Here is a 22,246-nt window from a genome sequence, read left to right on the forward strand (position 1 = left end):
GCGTGTCAGACTGAGTCTAAGTGCGTTTAAATTCCTTTGCTTCTCACAAATATTGGAGGAAACGGGACTCGGCAGAGCTGTCTCCCCAAGGCCAGTGGATGGCAGAACTGGGACTCAAAACCAAGGCTCAAACCCGAGTTTCACGCTGCCATGTTTGCGTGGGTGCAGGCTGCGGAGCTGTTTGCGAGAACAAAGATGCTCAGTAAGAGTAGTAGAGGTTCAAGAATGGAGCACAGCAAAATTAAGTTTCTTCCTTCCTGGTGCTTTTTCCTTTTCCATACTCTCCCCTACGATCTCATCTTCTTTTAACCAGACAGGCACATACTGTACCTTCCCGTTTCTCTAAATATTGTCATCCAGAAAGGACGGACCCAAGAGACCAATGCCAAACTCCATTTTTGTCTCTCTCCTTAGAACTTCAGGACTCTGACAACGTTCAAGTCAACGTTCTACTTTTAGATATACGGCCAGATGATTTGAAAGGGAAAATTTCAAATGTAGATCTGAGATGCGGCTTTAGCTCATCTCCAAGAAAGGCATCACCATCGCTGGGCTGAACATGCACAAAGATGAAACAGAGATTGGCTTCTAAGACGAAGTCTCTGCCCTGACAGTTTCAGAAGCATCATAGAAACCAGCAAGCAGAGAAGGTGACTGCTGTCAGGATAGCACCTTATCTAGCCTGGTACGACTCTGTGGCAGGGAATATTTACTGCTGACTGGATTCAGAAAAGTTGAGTGGAAATGTGTACTCAGTGTTTAAAGGGAAATAAAAGAAGCAGGATGGTTATGTATCATTCTGATAGCAAATAAGAAAGTTTGGGGAGGGGCGCCTGGGTGGCTCAGTAAGTTAAAGCCTCTGTGTTTGCTCAGGTCATGATCCCAGGGTCCTGGGATGGAGCCCTGGCTTGGGCTCTCTGCTCAGCAGGGAGCGTGCTTCCCCCAACCCCCGGCCCCCGCCTACTTGTGATCTCTGTCTGTCAAATAAATAAATAAATAAATCTTAAAAAAAAAAAAAAAAAAAAAAGAAAGTTTGGGGACGGTTCTTGTTAGAATATCTTCTCAAGTTTTGGTCTGTCTTAAGAAGGAGGATCATATATAAACTTTATTATAAATGGATTAATGAATTTCTGGCTCCTTTCTGGATTCTAAGATACCAGATTAGAAAAACTGATGTGGAGATAAGGAAGTGGACCTAACCCTGGAAAGACTTCTCGGGGTGTCTGAGACTCCGAGATAGCTGCTGGTACAACCCAACTCATGATCATCTGGCTAGGATTCAGTCTCTGAAGTAATATAAAAGTACCATCAACATTCTAGCATCACCACAAGCTTCTCCCTACTGTCTTATTTTCCTCACAGAAGGCTCTGGAAGAACTGAAGGAGTCTGATTTAGAAAACTCTGATGGTTACATACTAGTAGCACATAAGTAGACTTGCCTCACTAGCAGTAGGGAGCAAATGACTTCTGCCCCACTGACCAGTGAGACATCCTTCAAAGTGACTGACAAGGAAAAGAGTGAGGCTGTCTGGCCCACGCAGAGATTAAACCTGCAGCTCCCCAGCCTCAGCACGCGGGCACCAAACCTAGTAACATGAGTATAACAGACCCAAACATGAGTATAATAGGCCCATTCTAAAAAGATACCGAACGTCCCTTGCCTTCTTTCCCTCTTAAGAGACCCTCTGACATTACAAGAAGCATTTAGACACTGGGTTTTCTGAATGATAATGTATTAATTCTACAAACAGGTTCCTCTGCCAAGATTGGACTGAGTACTAAACAAACTAACGCTCGCTAACTTACTAGTGTCCTTAGAGAGGTCATCTAACTTTTCATGGCCTTGGCTTCTTTGCTTGGAAATGAGAAGCCTGTCCTGGATCAGGGAAGGAAAACAGGTTTCACTTGGAGCGCCCACTCTCACGCACCTCAGTGACTGTCAAGTGCTCAACGTGGAAAAGGGCTGGGGGACTAACGGGAGCTTGTGCAGGAGGAGCCCTGAGACCAGTTAGGCTGTATCTGCGCTGACTGCAGGGTGGGGAGTGGCAGGAAGCGCCAACTGTCTTCCCCGATCTCGTGCTCTAGACGGTTCCTTTCAGCTTTGATAAACCAGGGCAAATCTAGGACTGAGCCACCTCCATCACCAGACAGGATGGATTTCTGCCTGTATCTGGGTGTCTGTATGGATGGACTGAAGCTGTTGACTGGTGGTGCTCCCAAACAGTCAGAAGAGCCACTGTGACAAAGGCCTCAGGTAGGAGACAGGGAGCGTCACCCTGACATGACATAGTGGTCAGCACTGACAACGAGCTCATTCTCTCACAGTAAATTAGACTTCCTCATCCCAAAGAGATGAGCCCTGGATCTGCTGCTACATTGGACAGGCTATTTTTAAACAATTTAGACATGAAAATCGAGTGTTCTTCAAATGGCAATACGATTAACAGAGATTAAAGAGAAATTCCAAAAATCCAGTAACTTCCTCAAGTATCGTAAACATACCTTACTTTAAAAAATTTCAGAGTGAAAATGTGTGTGTACACTAAACTATATCTAAAATGAGACAGGTGAGTTAAGATGTAAAGGAAGTCTTCCACAAATTCATTCAACTCTCACCGCTGTGGCGAGTGAAGGTGACGGTCCTCTTTGTGAAGCAATGACAACTCGACAACCACAGAAGCGCTTTCTACTTTTGAGAGCAGAGTATCTTCATTAACCTCACTTGCTGTATATGCCCTGTGTTGGGTATGCACATTTCAAATATCATTTCCAGATTTCACAGATGGAAAAACCGAGACAGATGTCAAATGATTGTCACTGAGTTTCGGTTAAAGACTCTGGTGGAACATGATTTCCTTGTCCAAGACCTTTTTCTATTTGTCCTTTCACTCTGGCAAGAGATGGGATATAGCACATGGATAATGACAACAGCAACCTTTCCCGAGTCCTCACTGTGTGCCAGGTGCTGGGCTCAGCACTTCCATGGATTTTTCCTCACGAGGAGTTGGGAACTTTGTGTCCGCCTTTCAGAGGGGAAAGGAAGGCTTACGGGGTGGAATGTCTCATAAGGCCACAAAGCTCATGGTTGAGTAGGAGTTGGAGACAGGATAAAACATGTACAGTTTGGCTCCAAGCCTGTGATACCTTTCACAGTCCAAAGAAGGAAAAACTTTGTTTTATAGACCTTTTCCAGTATTAGCATATGAACAAAGAGCATTTTTTTTTCTTGATGCCCTATCTAGGGTCTCATGCAAACTAGCTATATTAAATGTGTGGTCCTCTTGTGTCTTCCTGGGCCTGTCTTTTCCTTGTAAATTAAAGAAATTAAAAAATAAATAAATAGAAATTAAAAAAAAAAAAGGCAAAGGGGGCCTGGGTGGCTGGTTAAGTGTCTGCCTTCGGCTCAGGTCATGATCATAGGGTCCTGGGATTGAACCCTGCATCAGGCTCCCTCCTCAGAGGGGAGTCTGCTTCTTCCTCTCCCTCTGCCGCTCCCCCTGCTTGTGCTCTCTCCTTGCAAGCATGCTCTCTCTCAGATAAATAAATAAATCTTTAAAAAAAAAAAGGTGCACGTGTGTGTGTGTTTGTGTGTGTGTGTGTGGATCTACAACTAGGCTAGCAAATTCCACATGCAATTTGGAAGAGCTGAAAAAAACGGAAGACACTCAGAAAGGTTTTGTGCTGCTCATTCCACAAGAGAAGGCTAGAATAAAAACTTAGATGGTAATTCAGTGAATGGCGCATTAAGTAGAACAGATTGCAATTCACAGCAGCATAAGCCTGTTTGGGGACTGCTAAAATCAACAGATTCATCTCCAAAGATACACAAGGAGGTGGTACGTGTGGTGTCAAGGTGCCATTTCTGCAGGGTTGTGTGTTGTTTTCCCCGCCCCCAGCCATATCCTCACTTTAAATGTTAATCTGTCGTCAGGAGCACTACCGAATCACCACCTTTCCACCAGCCTCTATCTCTCTCAGCAAGAAAGTCACAAGCCTCCAAATGAGCCTGTGGATGCCATTTCTAATCTGCCCCTGACAGGCGGCGAGCTGCCCCTCGCTGATGGAAGGAGACAGTCATAAAAGAAGCTGCTATGTAGCCAATAAGAATTCCTCTTGCCTTAATAAGAGGGGACGTGACTCAGAGCCCCGATGGGTCACAGTTATGGTCTGTAGTCATGGGTAAGAACGCCCCACCATTTACAAAAGGCCCATCTCTTTTTTCTTCAAAAGCAAGGGAAGAGTTTAAGCCACAGGAGAGACAGGTAAGTGGAGCTGTGTGTGTTGGGGTGTGGGGGTGGGGTGTGCACAAACACCAGCAAATAAAACCTTCTTCTAAGAGCTTCTAAAATAGGGCAGACTATTAGAGAAGGATCCTAGAGACGGCCAGTCATTTTTAGCTGGGGAAACCGAGGCTGAAGAAATAATAAAAGGGATTTTGGGGGGAGGGGAGAATGCGTAACTAACTGGCAGAAACTCTGATAAGGGTCCAAGAACCTCAGGCCAGACCCTTGCCCACGGAGGAGAACTGACTATGTGTTAGGCCAACCCTAGCACATATGCATGTGACTCGTTGCTATAAACAATCTCATTAATCTTTAAAATGGTAAAGTCACTGTGAAAACTAAAACACGCAAAGGGCAAGTCATCTCCCCCAAAACAGAGGTCGTGTGTGGCTGAGCTGAGATTCAACCTTGGGCTGTATGACCTCAGGATTCACGCTTCCTTCCAGCTACCATGTCTCCATGATGCATGTGTCTTCCATTTCTACATTTCTAAATTTACAGAACACACAAAACAAAACAAAAAATACCCACGACTGCTCATCTGAATCTTGACAACATATAAGCCAGGCTTGAGAGAACCAGAGCTTCTGCGACAGCAGATACAAGAACACAAGGCCAGAAAATAACAATCCTGTTAGGGGTGCCGAGGAAGGAAGATCAGGACAGGCTTGTGGAGCCTCCGCTTTAGAGGGAGAGAGAGACAAATATACAGGCCAAAAATACTTACAATAATAGCTACCACTTATGGCATACTTGTTTGTGCCAGAAACTGTTCTAAGTGATTTCTGTATATTGATCTATTTCATCTTCCCTGCAACCCTTCAAGATAGGTATTACCATTCTCCCCCTCTTCCTGACGAGGAAACTGAAGCAGAGGCAAGATTTGGGTCTACGGCTTGCAGGCTGCTGCACGTTGGGAGCCCAGAGCACAGGGGTGGGGGGAGCAGCATGGGGGCCGGGACGCTCTCTGCAGGCGCTGGCCCAGCAACACTAAGCAGCATGCTTGGCACATGGTACACGCTCAACATGCATCTATTGACAGACTTTTATGCCAAAGCTCTTGAGGATACAGAGGAATTAGCCTGCTGCAGGAGAGGGCTGTGGGAAACATGGTATGGAGAGGTATTCTGGGCAGAGGAGAGAAAGGTTAGGAAGGCACAGGTGGTACAGAGCTGTTTTTGCATGTCACAAGGGGAGGAGTGGTGAGGGATGCAGCCATGGGGTGGGGAGGCAGGGGCAGGCAGGGGCCCGGTGGGAGAGGCCTAGCAAGGCCTGGAAAGAATTTAGAGCATATCCCGCAGGTAACACAGAGCCAGGGTGTACTGGGTTTGGGTAGGTGAGTGGCACAGCTGCATTTTCAGTTTCAAAAAATCTCTGGTTACTGTGTAAGAAATGGATCTGAGAGGAAACAGGTTAGCGAGGAGGCTGCTGCACTCCTACAAGAAGAAAAGATGCTGGCTGCCCAAGTGTCCACGGTGGTAGTGAGGACAGGGAAGACAAAGAGGATGCACAGAGATCAGAGGTAAAACTTACCAGACGGACCCAGCAGGCAGAAAGGAGGAAACAGATGCAGCACAGGTTTCTGACCTGGTGAAACTGGTGACTGGCCCCGGTGCGGTGAAGGAGGGGAGGGGATGATACACGGATAGGGCCACAGACCAGGCTTTGGACTGGCTGAGCCACAAAAGCCTCTGCGTGATGGCCTGTGGGAGGGGCTATGAGAGTCAGTAGACACTCGGGAGTCCCTAGCACACAGCCCGAGAGCCTATGAACCCCACTGGAACAGGAGGGCAGGGAGGATGACAAAAGCCAAACAGAGCATGCAGGGCCACACTGCAAGGTAAGTGGCAGCGGCACAGGATCAGAACTGAGCTCCTCTGACTTCCCCTGTACTGGTAGAAAGGATGACAGACTGGGAAGGGGGCAGGCAGGGGGGTTACGGAGGGTGAACGTGCATATGGCTACGTCAGCGGGCATCTGAAAGAGAGGAAAAAGTACCAGGACACACCCTCCCCCACCATCACTGGCTTCTACTGGCTATCAGCTGTGTCCTGGCAAATTCTTGAACAGAGAAAGTCTGGGAACGACAGGCTTAAAGAACAGACGAGAGGAACTCTCAGCAGGATTCTCTTTTTTTTTTTTTTAAAGATTTTATTTATTTATTTGACAGAGAGAAATCACAAGTAGGCAGAGAGGTAGGCAGAGAGAGAGGAGGAAGCAGGCTCCTTGCTGAGCAGAAAGCCCGATGTGGGGCTTGAACCCAGGACCTGGAATCATGACCTGAGCCGAAGGCAGCGGCTTAACCCACTGAGCCACCCAGGCGCCCCAGGATTCTCTTTTTAAAGAGCATCCCAGAAGCCTGCCGCCCAGTTAGCAGAAGAATCAATGGCAGTCTCCTACTTCTCCTGTCTACACCCTTCCCCAGTGCTCTAGGATCACGTTCCTCACGCATCCACTCCTGAGCTCCCCTCGCTCTGTACAGATCTTTAAATGAGTTTCAAATGCTAAGGAAATAATCCAAGTCTGTTCCAGACATCAAGTCCTGTGGATACTGTTTCATTACAAGGAGTCCATCTTTCTCTTTCCAGGATAAAGCCTAGAATGATTTAACTGTGGCAAAATTAGCATGCAATTTGTAAGTCATTATAGTGCAAAGTATGTGGTGAGAACACTTTATTGAATAAACCTGCTGAGTATAATTTTCCCAGGAACTAAAAAAGGGAAACCTCTCTCCAAGGCTCTCCTCCCTCTTAAAATCCCTGCCAGTACCTATATAATTATGTCTCACTCTGACAGTCAGAAGCCAGGCATCTCTGTACATTTAACCAAGAGAAGCCAGAAGGAACCAACGAGAAGTCAGGCCATCTGCCCAATAACAGGGACCTTGCTGTTTCTGGGCTTGGTGTTGGTTTGGGAGTCAGGTGAAATCAGCTGAGACAAGCATCCTGAATATTTACAGATCACGGAGAACTGAGGCTCACTAGAAGAGTCCAAGAATTACATGCCCTTTAAAAGTTCAGGTCAAATCTTGTTAACCAGGAGCCCCGAGGGCATGTCCAGATACACTGTGGCCCTGAATCGGGCAGTCACGAAAACGAATGCAGTGGGCCACGGCCCCAGACGTGGAAGTCTCTGCCAGTCACAGATTATTGCAGTAATGTGATTTCAAGTGAATGTGTGTACAGTTACCAGCTTGTCCTGTAGACTCTTCTAAACAGGCGTGTTTCACCTTACTGAACGCCGCCACAGGTAGGCCACAGAACCTACACAGAGGTCCTGAGATACTTTTGATGATGAGGCTAATCATAGAGCAAACCAAAAAAGAGGGTTAAAAATGAGAGTTAAGGAACAATGTAGGAAAAAACCCTCAGACCTTCAATTTTCCTTAATACTCAGGGACAAATACTAATTTCATCTCTAAGTGATGGTCCTTCATTTAGTGCATGTCAATCACTACGTAAGTCCTGAGAAAATGATGAACAAGAGAGATTACAGCTCCAGAGACAGAGAATAAACAAATACTGAGAGGTGATGAAGGGCCCTGGAGATTGGGGTGATGCTACTTTATGCACGGTGATGACTGAAAACTCTCTGACGGGGTGACATTTAGGCTGAGACCTGAAGGTGGAGGGAAGCTCCAGCAAGGGAAGAGCCAGGACAACAGGGAGAAGCAAATGCAAAGGTGCTAAGGCAGGAAGGAGTGCCCAGGTGCGGGAGAGGACACTAAAGAAACGGGGGGCACCCAGATCATGAGAAATATTGCAGTCCTAGCGGAGTTAGGAAGTGTGTGTGTGTGTGTGTGTGTGCAGGGGTGATGGGGTGCAGACAGTCCTTAAAGAGACAACGAAAGGTTCTCTGGCCACCGGCTATGTGCCAAGCCCTGTGAAAGAGCTTTCAGGTGTTAGGTCACCAAATCCCACCTTCTGAATGCCCCAAAGTACACAGGTTGGGACATACACCTTAGAAAGAAAACACTACTGAGCAAGAAAATAAGGCTGAGAAGTTAAGCTACTTGTCCGAAGTCAGAAAGCAGAAAGAAGCTGGGCTCTAGAGCCCACATTCTCCCCTCTCACCCTCTTCTCCTGGGGTTTAACTTCCCACTCACCCCCCCTAAACTTGGCTCCCCCTACCCCTCCTTTGCTCCTGCTCCTCTTCAGTTGGAAATGCCTGATGCATCTCTATCTTCTAACATGAAGCTCGCACCCTGCATCATACGCGAAACAGCTGAGGGTCCCGCCGGGCATAGTCCACAGCTCCCGGCTCCCTGGGCATCTCTAGGCCTCATCAGCACCACCGCTCCTGGGGCCCCTTCTTCCACGGGCACTTCCACCTCTCCCCCCTGCCAGTGGCTGGCCCGGTGCCTCGCAGAGAGCAGGCGCCTGAGAAATATTTGCCAAATGACTGGATTCTGTCCAGTGACTCCTGGTCAATTGCAAACCACGGCCATTCGCACCATGCCCGTAGACGTCTGAAGTGTACAGGGAAGATGGGGTTTCTGAGACACTAAAGCTGTCAGTACCTGATCTGCCTTATCTGGGGGCAGTCCCCGACCGTGCTATCTAAGTTTTTTGTTGTTGTTGCAGACTTGGTGGAGTGTGGAAGTCTGGGAGATATTTATTCATTACTGATCTGACCGTCAATGTCATCAAACGCATGAGAAATAAGCATTCAATTCGAGTCAACAAATATTTGCTGAGCTCCCAAGGGGTGTAGGACATTTGAGTTTAACAGAGATGGGTGGGGAGAGGCAACAAATTGCTGATGACTTAAGAGAGAAGAATGCATGAAGGAGAGGTGAAAAAGAGGTCATTCTGTTCCGAGTCACTCTACACCTGCCAGGCGGCTGCACCTGCCAGGACGGAGCCCGAGTGCTGGCAGAGAGCGCTGCTCGCTAATGCATCCCTCGCCCTGCCACCCCGCCCTGTCTCTCTGAGCAACACTGGGGCTGCGGAGCACTAATGGCCTTGGAATGTTTGCCAGTGCCCAGCACAACGGCCTTGGCACCAAGGAGACAGATGTTTGTCAGGGAACGGCAGGGGCCCCGGTGCCTGTGGTACACAGGCGCTCTGTGAAGGCCAGGGGAGAGCGGCTGTGGCGATTACTCTCCGTCAGTGCTAATCAATTTCACACCCTCTTCAGCGCTGATAATAGATAATCTTGTGGGAAGCGGGCCAAGTTTCCTAACGGCTACATGCAAGCTGCTCCCTCACGCCCCACAGCTTACTCGGCCGCCTTCAGAAAAGCCATCTACTCCAGCTTCCCCTCAAACGAAGTATATGATGGGGCCAACTCTCTGGTCTGTTAGGGGGACTCCTTCCGGGACAGATGGCAAGGAGGGTGCCCTCAGGAGAAGGGCCGCCTGGCTCGCTTTAAAAGCTGCGCAAGAACGACCGAAGGATGCTACTGGCACCAAGCAGCAGCGGCTCTCAGAAATGCAGCGACGTGCTTTCCGTACTTTATGCTTCCTCTTTATAATAACCCCCAAAGGTGAGTGTTATTTCCATTTTACAAATGACACAACCAAAATTTAGAGCGGTCAACTCATTTGTCCAAGGTCTCAGAGCTAGGACGTGGCAGAGTTGGAATCCAAACCCAGGGTTCTGTGACTCCCCACTTACCCAACACTTTCTCAGAGGCTGCCGCTCCTCTGTATGAAGGGCCGCATGGTCACTGATCACCCCCTCCCTGTGCTCTTACTCCACCCCACTGCTAGAAGCCGGCACAGTGACCCAAGGATGTGCGCTTGAACCTGAGGGGCAACGCTGAGTTGGAAAGGATCTGAGAGGTGTTTGCTGATACCACATTATAGCTAAGAAGCTGGCTACACGAAGCATGGTGACAAGCCAGGGCCACACAGTGATGGAGAGGGGGTGCCTGCCTAAAATTCTAGGTCCCTCAACTCCCAGGTCCTCCTTCTACCCCTGAAAATCTCCTCTTGCAGATAACACAGGTCTTCAGTCAGAGCTGGAGTTCTAATTGTCTTGTGGCTGTTTCCCCACAAAAGTCTAGGGAAATTTCTTCTAATTATCATTCAGACGAAGAGAAAGAAGACATTACTCTGCCACTTAAACAGTCACTAAGTGTCCACCATGCACAAGTTACTGTAAAGGGAAGAAAGGATGGAGAAGAAAACCCCAGTCAAAGGACAAAATAAAGGGGGTGGAGGGCAGAACAAGAACTGCGCGAGCAACATGCTGGCGTCTGCAGTCCAGCCTCAGGATTCAGAACCTCTGCCTTTATCTTGTAGGAGTATCACCGCATAAACGAGGAATGTCCCAGTCAGTCAATTCAATCAATCAACAAACATCTGAGGACTTACTAGGGGAAGGGAGATCCCGTGCACGACACCCACAGCGACCTGTCCCCTGGCATTCATAAAGGAAGGTATAGCTCATGAAGCGGGGGCGGTGGTTACGAAGGGGTGAAGAGAAACAGTGCACAGACAAGAGGGTCGCTGTCTCCCCATAAGCTCGGGGCTTTCACCCTGGCCTGAGGCCTAGCTTGGGGGCAAATGCCAGCGCAGTCCCCTGTGCGTTGGGCTCTGCCCCGCAGCTGCACTGCTCCACCACAGATGGGAGCTGGGGCCCAACTGGCTCTCCCACCAGTGCGGCTCAAAAGCCTCCAGTGTATCTTTAAGGCAAGAAGAACGAAAGAGAATGGAGCGATAGAGCAAATCAAGATCACAAAGAAAATGAAGTCTATTAGAGACTTTGAAAAAAAGCAAGGCAAGGATCCTTTGGCAATGTGACCGAAGACTGAGGAATGTCTTCTGGGGAGGAGAACACAGACAGGACATTAAACAGCACAAATGCATGCCCCAGATGAAGGTGACAGATGAGAAAGGTAGAAGCCAGAGATGGCAGAGAACAAAATGGAAGCAGGTGGAAAGTATAGAAGGCAGGGTAGCAGCATAGCGAGCACAACCCCTCAAGAAACAAACCTGACAGGCTTCATTTCCCTCAGCAGCCATGAGGGGAAGAAATTAGGGTCAGTCCTCTGGAACCTGGTACACAGGCTTTGCTGCAATACCTCTGAAGCCCCTTTCTCCAGGTCTCCAGTTTTTCTTCTGTCAATGAGTGACCTCGACCTTTCCTTCCAGTTCTTATCACATGATCACCCTTCCCTTGGATGCTTCCCCTATGACTACAGAAGCCAGCAGGGTGTGAACCAAGACGGACTCTGCCAGCTCTGCCAGCGTGGAACCAAGTCACTGCACTGCACTTTGGCCAGATGTTTTAAGAGCAGCTCATGTCAAGGGTACTTGTGCTATCACCCAGACCCCCGGCTGGACAGGGGTCATTCTGACACATCCTCCCTCTTAAAGGACATGCACTCCTATTAGAAGATCTAACCACTGGCAGACTGTCACCTGCTCTGCTCTAACAGGTTAGGCGGCACATGAGGGTAGGTGGTACCTCTGCCCTTGCCTGTCCTATGGGGACAGAGAAGGTACAAAGGGACCCAAATGAAATGCAAGTTGACGGTGGGCAAAAGACAGGCAAGGATACGTACGTGTTTCTCCCCTTCAATCTTCTTGTCTGCCACCTGCATTGCATCCAGATACTTAAAATGCAACTCCATCAGTCTGTCAACCTGAAAGAGAGATATTTCAGACATGAGTGAGAAGGAAAAAGAATACCAAGGCAAGAGGACAGTGGGGCTCCCATTCATCTCACTATCACTCCGTATAATAGGAGACCCACTCTCCCACTTCTGACATCGAGGATGAGCTCTGCTTAGGAACACAGCAGGAAGGGACTGAAGAGCCAGGGCAGAACAAGCCAACACCTGGGATGGGTGCAGTCCGAACACAGGCCCATTCCTCAAAGGGCACTGCATTCCGGCCCTTCAAGGGCTCCCGAGAATTCGAGTTGTTAAAAACAAACAGATAAATAAAAATTCAAGTCCCTTCTTGCGAAGAGAAGGAGCCTGAAGTTACATACTTGGTATTCACTTAGAACTTTACAGAAACTTCTTTCTTCCAACTGAAACCTTTCATGTTCAGATGCTACCCCAGAGCCGATCTTTTTTTTAAAAAGGTCTGAGTAAAATCTCTTTAGTTGCTTTCGAGTTAGAAGAGAGTACACGAAAAAAACTCTTTCAGCAACTTAAAAAAAGGCCCTGACTTCTGCTCAGCAATAACTTAAAAATCAGTTTTCAACTTAGCAAAAGTCATGCTTCAAACATGGCCCGAGGAACACTTGGTGGGTTTGAGAAAGTTTCATTTTTCCCTAAGACTTCCAAAAGACTGAACAAACACCGTGAAACCAGCTTAGGGTTCTAAACTACCTCTTTACTAGGCTGGCACCACCACGGCTCTTGGCAACCCCAGTATTTACTCAAGAGCTTATAGTGCTTAACACCAGATGGTGCTTCAACACGCCCTCAGAGTCCAGGAGGACTGTACCCAAATCTTCTCTGGATAACAATGACGACCCCAAGATCTTACATATTTCAGTTGATGGAGCATCTTCGTGTCCATTATTTCCTTACACCTTAAAAAAACCCCTGAGAACGTAGGCAGGAAAGATAGTGACCCTAATTTTAGAGACAAAGAAACTGAAGCACAGATGTTAAATGTCACCAGGGTGACATGTCTGCTAAGGTGTTCTGTGCCTAACCTCATGGTGGCCTCTTCCCCATGCTATGCGGCTAGCGAGGCTGGAGGAGACGGTCAGGCGCAAGCTCAGAGAGACAGCCATAAAGCTCCCTTGGAAGGAGGACAAACTTTCAGCCTTTCCTTGGACACAGAAAGGAATTATGGTAAGTTATAAAAGGGGTTTGGGTCTTTGATTTTATTCATCTAGAATGATCTAACTCGTAACTAGCGACATGCCCGTAGTAGACGGTGATCGTGGGCAAGCAATGTAATGCCTTCAAGCCTATTTCCTAACCTGCAAATGTGGACGAAAGCCACACAGAGGGTAAACCCCACGGTACCGGGAGAATACATGAAACAATGAAAGGGGCCTGCTAAGCCCCCCAATCATTAAATATATGCTGACTCTTAAAAAAAAAAAAAATATGTATATATATATATATATATGCTGACTCTTGCTACTGTTGAAACTCTTATGGTTTGGCACACTAAATCACAATGTAAAAGATGCACCTAATCTCATTTATGTGATCATTCTCTTATCCCACAGGACGTGGAGGACAGGCTCTCCCTTCTCTATGTCCATAACAGAACCTTCCATTACTGCCACCTAGGAAGGCCACATTTAGTCTTCCTTTCCTTGACTGTTCAAGATGGGAATTAACATGTCCATTTCAAAGACAGGGAAAACAAGGCTCACAGTGGTACACATGTTGAAAATAGCAAAACCGGGACGCCTGGGTGGCTCAGTTGGTTAAGCAGCTGCCTTCGGCTCAGGTCATGATCCCAGCGTCCTGGGATCAAGTCCCACATCAGGCTCCTTGCTCATCAGGGAGCCTGCTTCTTCCTCTGCCTCTGCCTGCCATTCTGTCTGCCTGTGCTTGCTCTCTCTCCCTCTCTCTCTCTGACAAATAAATAAATAAAATCTTAAAAAAAAAAAAAAAAAGAAAATAGCAAAACCAGGTTCAAATCCAGACATCTGAATCTAAAGCCTATGGTTCTTGATGACTTTGCCATGCTGTGCAGCCCCCAATCCAAATCCTAATACAACCCCACTCTCACTGGGTCTAAAAATCACCCTGAGGTACTAGCTGCTGCCACCCCAAGGTGCTACTACTCCCAGAAGGATGTATCTGGAAAGGAGAGGCAGAGTCACAGAAAAACCCGAGACCCAAAGCCATTCTGGAGAAAATACTTTAGGGCAGGAGCGCTCAGCCCAGCACCCCCCAGATGGCATCAGGTCATGAGCTCTTCCAGCCCCTCCGGCCCTGGGCCCGGCCTTACCGTGCAGCAGGCACACCCACCTTCTCACTGTCATTTTCAGTGAATTTATTCAGAAGCCGGGTTCGCTGCTGCCCTCTCAGGTTCCGCAGGAGGGAAGCCAGGATCGAACAGACATGCTCTGGGTTGGGAAGGAGAAAAGGGAACATGCTGTGATCAGAGCGGTAATTATTACCTCTCTTCAAGCCTGATCTGGTTCTATTGGAGGAGGAATAAGTAGGCCTTCCCTGACTGCTGCTATTGATTAATAAGACAAGAACTTAAATTGTGTCATTGGAAACCTGAACTGATCTTGATACGTTGCACAAGAAACATATTCAAAAGGGATGATATCCTCAAGGACAACTTGAACGAGTGAATCAAAACTAAGTCAGAACTTCTAGTCCACCTGGAATTAATTGATTTTTATTGTCCACAACAGAACCTTAAACTAATCTCCCATTTACAGAAATAACCTGTGAACACAGTATGAATGTCTGCTATGAGATGAGTATATAATGAACAAACAAGACGTGTTCTATCAAATCCTCAAATTCCCTCATATCTTCCCCAGGTAAATATCCTGGAATTCAGTAAGAGACGTGACAGGGCACCAGGGTTATCACTGCCATTCTGGTGCAGCTAAAACTCCTCCAAGTTTGAAGGCAGTTGGCCAGTAAGTACTTCAAAATGGTAACGATGCTTTTTGAGTTCATATAACCCACAGGCTTCTATTATGAGATACTATTTTTCTACCGTGGGAAGAAGAGGGTAATTGAAGGGTATATTATAGGCTTTAGCTGTGAAGAGATTCTTTTCTTTAAAAATAATTTTTAAAAATCAAGAATAATGACCTTGAAAAGGAGGCAGCAGAAGTCTAGTCGTGGAGAAATTACAGAGGGAAGTTTATTTTGAGATAATGCCCAGGGCATAGGCAACAAATACTCTATCTGAAAAGTGACTGAAGAACATCTTCACATGTCAAACTCCCCTTGAGTTCTCAAAAAGTCACCTATTAATTAAAGCCCCTGGAAGGCATTCACCACAGAATAGATATGACTGTTTGCCCCTCATTTACGTAGGAAGCATTCCCTGCCTCTCCACATTCCCAGTCTCGTACTGCCGGAGGTCATCCAGCATCCTGTCTTCTATCCACGGTCACCTCTCTGGGAAGACCCACACTAGTCCCACTGCTCTAAAAACCACCTACACGCTGACAGCAGCCAAAATTGGGTGTACCGGCCAGTCCTGTTCTCTGAAAGCAGACTCATGTGCTCACCTTTCTTCCTGCTCTCTCCATGTGGTTGACAACAGGTCCTTTAAATTGAACACATCCCAAATCCAGCTCCTGCTCTGCCTCCTCAAACCTGTTCCCCACAGTCTTCCCCACCTGGTTAATGGCAACCAAGTTCTCCAGTTCCTCAGGCTGAAAACAGTGGAGATGTCCCTTATCCTCTCCTTCTTCACAGGTCTCACAGGAAACCTTGTCAGCTTTACCTTCAAATTATACCCAGAATCCCACCTCTTCTTCCTGCTGCCCCTGTGACGGCTACTCAGGTCCACACCACTGTCCTCTCTTGCTTGGAATTTTTTTTTTTTTTTTAAGATTTTATTTATTTGACAGACAGAGATCACAAGTAGGCAGAGAGGCAGGCAGAGAGAGAGGAGGGGACGCCAGTTAGGTGGCAGAGGGTAGATCATGAAAAAAAGTTGCAAGAATCCACCCATGAATTTCAAGATGGGGAGAGACAAGACAAAACGTGAGTTTAGACCAAACCTTAGCGCTAAGCGCTAGAGTCCTTTTAGAGATGAAGATCAGGAAAATGTTTCTCTTTCCTGATGAATTTTTTATGCTTATCAGGGTTCCCTCTTTGCCTTGGCTGCTGGGAAGCTCAAAGATGAGTTTCAGCTCACCCACAGGAAGCAATTTCTTTTACTACCTTATTAGGGATTCCCACCATGATCCACCAATTGATTTTAAAATAAAAGTAAGGGGGTACCTGGGTCACTCAGTTGATTAAGCACCTCCCTTTGGCTTATGTCATAACCCCATCATGCTGGATCTAGCCCCATGTTTGGTTCCCTGCTTGGCTTCTCCCTCTGCACCTCCTCCCTGCTTGCATCCTTTCCCATTCTCTCAAAGAAATAAAAAACATCTTTAAAAAATTAAATAAAATAGAAGTAATGGATACACATGGTAAAAATGAGACCATTCACAAAGGTATAAAACACATTCAATAAGTATTGATTGAACACCTAATATTTGTCTTTTCCCGTACTCCTGTCATCGTCCTTTTCTTCTCTCCCAAGGGGAAAATACCTATAAGGTATCTTGTGTATATTCTTAGAGGAGAGGAAAAAAAAATAATATACATACATAATAGTAATATACATACACATAAGATGTAAAAATACACACATATATGTGTGTATATTATATATATATGTATATATATATACATATATCTATATCTATATATATATATCTTTCCATATCAGTATACACTTCGTTTTTTTCTAATGGCTATCTAGGATTCCACTGACCTTATTTATCATAATTTAACTAGTGTCCTGCTCAATCATGAGTATTTTAGGTGGTTTCCAGTTTTCGGTTGTTTGTTTTGTTTTTGCTGTTAGAAACAATGCTGCACCAAACATCCACGTACACATATTCTGGCATGTGTACTTTTTTTCTGGCATTAATACACCTTTGTATGTGTATTTTTTTTAAAGATTTTATTTATTTATCTGACACAGAGAGAGAGAGAGAGAGATCACAAGTAGGCAGAGAGGCGGGGAAGCAGCTCCCCGCTGAGCAGACAGCCCGATGCGGGGCTCGATCCCAGGACCCTGGGATCATGACCTGAGCTGAAGGCAGAGGCTTTAACCAACACTGACCCACCCACGTGCCCCACTGCATGTGTATACTTATGGCAAATTCCTAGCAGTGGAGCTGGGTGAGTCAAAAAGTATTCATACAGAATATACTGAAAGACGCTGACAAGTTATTTGCCAAAAAGGTTGTACCAATTTCATGTCCTCTCAGTGTCTCACACACACACACACACACACACACACACATGCACACACAGAATGGAAGCAAAATTTTATATATGTATATACAACAGATATAGATATATATGTATATACAATACAATACATATATATATGTATTTATACTCTTACATATAAAGAGTATCCGTTTTCCCATATCCTCACTCAGATTGGATCCTATCCAACTTAAAAATTATGACAACTTAGTGGGTGAAAAGTGGGATCTTCTTCTGATTAGCATGTTTTTGTTCTTGTTATGAACAAGGTTAAGCAGCTTTTCTGATGTTTACTAACCGCTTGTATTGCTTTCTGGGTGAGCTGCCTGGCCTTATTGCCAATTTGATTTCTATGAACTCTATGTAAATTAAGACTATTATCCTTTTGTCATATACACTGCAAATATTTTCTCCAGCTGGACATTTGTGTTTTGACAAATTCTTATTCAAAGCTAAGGTTTAGTATCACCATATTGTTTTGCTACAAGTAGCTTCAAGTACCTAGCTGAAAGTAACTGTCACCAATTGTGTATCTGTGACAGTAGGCTTGAGTCTGTACACAATTTTCTCACCGAATCCTCACTACTAAGCCATGAGAAAGGTACCATTCTCATCCCTCTTTTATAAATGGAGAATCCAAGGCTCAGAGAGGTTCATCAACTTACTTAACATCATGGCCTTCGGTCAGTGGTGGGAACTAGGTCGGAACCCAAGATGCCTGACTCTAAACAATAAGCTTTCCTACTATGTTGTTATATGTTTTCTGGATATAAAAAGTAACCATCAGAACTTTTAAATAAGATAAAACAAACCAGAAACTAAACCACGCAAAGCCTGATGATGTGCTTCACGTGGGGCTCATTGTGTCCAAAAGATTGGCACTATGTAAATGTGGATTTAAAAAAAATTCAACAATTTTAATGAGAGAAAATGAAGCAACAGGCCATATGGAATAAGACGTGAATAACAACCCCTCTTCTCTCCTACTGAGTTACTCTTTCCAGAGGTGATTTCTACCCGAGTCCAAATAAAGAAGAGACTTTGGGTTTTAGGCAGTTCTGCAAATACTGAACCAGAACTTCTCAAATTTCCCTTTTAATCATGCTGATTATGATGGAGGGTAAAGAGTTGCAAGAGAATGTTCTCTATATACCCGAACAAGATGGGAGGGTGGGGTGCCAGTGGAACAGTGCTGCTATCAGGAGCTGTAATTTTCAAAGAGGAAAATGTAATATACAGAATAATCATCTTTTTTGGCACTAGATCATATTAGCATGCATTTCTACAGCTCATCCCAGCCTGAAGCAGGAGATACCTTGATCTATTACAGAGTATATACTAAGAACAAATGGCATTTACCTATTTGGGATTTTAAGCAAAGAATAGGTTGTTAATTTCAGGAGACCTGAAGCTCCTTAGGTAGCTTAGGTACCTTCTGTCTCTTTCTCTCTGGGTTCTGTGGTTGGCTGTAGGTCACTGGTGCCTGACAGAGAGGAAAACACTTCAGCTACCCCAAGTTTTACACACACACACACACACACACACACACACACACTCACAGTTTCATTAGCCACTAATAAATGTAGCCTCCCTAGGAACAGATTTAAGCCCAAGGTGGTGTCAATTTTTCATGCACCAAGAAGATGGGGAGAGCTGCTGGCACAGAGAGCAGGGGAGATAACAGGTCTATCTGCTGGCCAGCACCACTCAGCTGCTCTGTCATTTTGACAGGATAAAATGGAGTCGAAGGATGGCTATGGAGCTGTCAACGCAGATGGCATGGATGTGGTGATTCCCACTGCAGAAAACAACCTCTAAGACAGGGTCCAGGGAGAGCAGAACACAAACACACACACACACACACACAGGACCCGGGAGAGCAGAATGAATACACACACACACACACACACACACACACACACATGAGCAGAATGAATACACACACACACACACACACACACACACACAGAGTAAAGGAAGCCACAGGCTCCCTAGAGGAGAAGGCCAAGCCAACCTATAATTTCAAGTCACTAGGTAGGGAGGCCGGGGTCTTGGTGGAATATTCCAGAGCCAGTACTGACACTGTGTCAGTGTGAGCCCCTGCCTGCCGGTGCCCCGCTCAACAGACAACTGCCAGCCTCAGGCACTAATCAGTGACACCACTGTAGAGGGGTGGTTCTGGCCCCTCTTCCCTAGCTTTAGGGGCCTCTCAAGGGTGATTAGCAATGGGTTAGACCCCTGGGTATCTGCAGTTTGATTCTCTGGGGTCAGTTTGAGTTCTGTCATTTTCAGAGCTGGAAGGAGAATTAGAAATCTTTGCTTCAACTCCTCTGGAATTTTGAGTATAGAAACCATAGCCCTGATAAGGGATGTGATTTGCTTCAGGTCAAAAGGACCGCTGGCATCTAGATCTGCAATTTATCTTTTTTAAAAATCACAACAGAAACTTTCGAGAATCTGATGAACTCTTATGCATGCTATCCTTTGCAAAATGTATTATATACAAATGTAACACCTCCATTGAATTTCAGTGTTTCCATCTCTTGGGGATGGCTCCTTGGTTAAGAACCTATGATCTAGTATACCCAGATCAGAGGTCTTTCCAGAATGGAACAAACCAGACTGCGGCAGTGACTCCAACTAGCCTTGTACAAGATGCACTGTTTTTGTAAAGGAGGAGATGGACTAACATTTCTCATCCTCAGTCTTAAAAAAGGGTGGTCCAAACCCCAGGAGGTTAACACCTCTCTCTGTGAGGAGAGCTCCTTATCCATAGATAGGTCTGTTAACAACCAGGCCTACTGGTGGCCCAATGCTGAGAAAGACGCATAGGTACAGCAGGAAGTCTAACTTCCAGGACCTGCTCCAGAAAGGCCAACAATTAACTAACCTTATGTGGAGCTTTAGGATCAGACAGACTTGGATTTGAGTCTTGCCTCTGGTGCTCACTAAAACCTGGGCATATTGTTTAATCAGTAAGTCTGTTTTCCTGTTTGTAAAATGGGGCTGTCCCTTCCAGCTATTAAATCCACTGTATCAAATGAGACAGGTGCACAACAGGCACCCAACAGACATTCATTTGAGATTTTCTGTGCTGATGAGGAACATGGCAAGACAGTCTCCAGCCCACGTACCTGTCGCAGATCACCACCTAGCGCCTCCCACAGTGCCTCCTGGTCACGTACCTGCCACTGACTGTGTTTTAGTCTGCCTGTGCTACCCTCACTTGCCTGTGCCGAGGGAAACAGGAACTTAGGTGGCCTGACTTTCTCAGCTGGTGGGGTTATCTTCTGTAACTCGAGATTTGTTCTAACCCTAAGATGGCGCAAGGCCAACTTCACTCAGACTCTTTAATCCTAGAATAAATTAAAATAAAGTGCTTGTGCATGACTGCCTATAAAGCCAGATAATACAAGTTCTGGGAGACCTGCAGACAGCCCTGCAGTGGGCGGTGGCTATTTACTATTAAGCTGAAGGACACAGCACAGCGAAGCAGAGATGGTCCTACCTTTTAATAAAAATAAATGTACTCGGCCATGGTAATCATTTGCCTTTTGATCTTGCTGTAGAATTGAAAACACAGCCCATGATCTGTAGAGGAAATGAAAAATACCTTCTCTTTTATGAGTTTTGTGAGCACAGGATAATTAATTACAGGGCATGAAGTGGTGCATACACCAGCTCAAACTTCTGGGCACCTACTATGTGCCGGGCAATGTAGCAAGTGCTGGGACACAGAGAAGAAAGAAGACAGACCACCTTAAAGGAGCTCATCATCCTAGGAGCGAGGCTAAGAAATAAAGACCTACCATCGAGTACACGAGTGTGTGGTACACGTGGAGTACACAGAGCACACATGTGAAGGGTCCCTCAGTTGGGGTGGGGAGGAAAGAGGTAGGAATGGGCAGGGCTGGCTATTTTTGTCATTTCGCATTCTCAGACTCCTGGAAGTGACACAGAGCTGGGTGCGTTACATCGGCAAGTGAACGGCTGTGAGCTCATAGCTCCAAGCTCTCTGTGGGAAAGCGGATAGAGAAACAGAGGCCAGGATTTTGGGTTCTATGGACACATTTAGTTCCTACAGGTCTCCCAAAGTAGGGATTGGAGTGGGAGGTGGGGAACAGGGGGATGGAGGTGACAGGGAGCACAGTGTCAATCCCTAAATGACTTCCTTACCATTCTGTGCCAAGAGAAAGGCCTCCAGATGTCAGAGGTGTCCTGCCTGCATCTCTTGAAGTTTTGGTTCAAGGAGGCCACCAAAAGGGAAGAAGAGGCACTAACAACCTGAGCTGGGCCACAGGAGGCAGCTTCCAGGGGTCTTAGACACAGGAATGGACATAGCTTCATTTATTTATTCATAAAATAGAACCCTACAATGTATAAGATACAGTGTTTGGGGACAAAGACATCCAGACAGTGACTCTGCCCTCCAGGTGCTTGCAGTCTATCAAGTCTAAAATTACTTGACAGGAAGTGGTAGTGATGAGAAAGAGGCAGAAACTGAGGAGGCAAATACTCTTGCTAGCCAGGGTGTCTGGGAAGACTGGTGGGCAAGATGCCATGTGAGCGGAGCCTGGGAGAAGAGAAGAAAACAAGAAAAGAGCTTTGAAGGGGGCGGGGAGGGAATGGGAACAAAGGTATTCCAACCAGACGGAAAGCATGCATCAAAGGCATTAAGCTGGAATGTGCGGGTTATGGCAAAGAACTGGGAAAGGATTTGTGTGGCAGAGGGAAGGGAGGATGAAAGGTGATGAGGTTGGAAAGGTGGGGGCGGAGTGCAGATCATATTATAAGTACAAATGCTGGACTATGGACCCTGATCAGTGCCCTGCTAGCCTAGCATCTAAATACTGGCCCAGGGGCGCCTGAGTGGCTCAGTGGGTTAAGCCGCTGCCTTCGGCTCAGGTCATGATCCCAGGGTCCTGGGATCGAGCCCCGCATCGGGCTCTCTGCTCAGCGGGGAGCCTGCTTCCTCCTCTCTCTCTACCTGCCTCTCTGCCTGCTTATGATCTCTCTCTGTCAAATAAATAAATAAAATCTTAAATAAATAAAT

General features: G+C 46.3%; 1 protein-coding gene across 3 annotated transcripts in view; it reads right to left on the bottom strand.

Moving 5' to 3' along the window:
- Window positions 1-22,246, bottom strand: part of LOC111141552 (catenin beta like 1) — a 159,251-nt gene that overhangs the window by 14,710 nt on the left and 122,295 nt on the right. For all 3 annotated transcript variants that reach the window (XM_022494174.1, XM_022494173.1, XM_022494172.1), the window contains exons 12-13: window positions 14,188-14,285; window positions 11,797-11,877 (exon numbers count right to left, since the gene is read on the bottom strand). In XM_022494174.1, the coding sequence (XP_022349882.1) occupies window positions 11,797-11,877; window positions 14,188-14,285 (179 nt within the window). The remainder of the gene's footprint in view (window positions 1-11,796; window positions 11,878-14,187; window positions 14,286-22,246) is intronic.

This window comes from Enhydra lutris, unplaced genomic scaffold (assembly GCF_002288905.1).
Source record: "Enhydra lutris kenyoni isolate GAN:26980312 unplaced genomic scaffold, ASM228890v2 scaffoldscaffold6, whole genome shotgun sequence".
Taxonomy (NCBI): domain Eukaryota; kingdom Metazoa; phylum Chordata; class Mammalia; order Carnivora; family Mustelidae; genus Enhydra; species Enhydra lutris.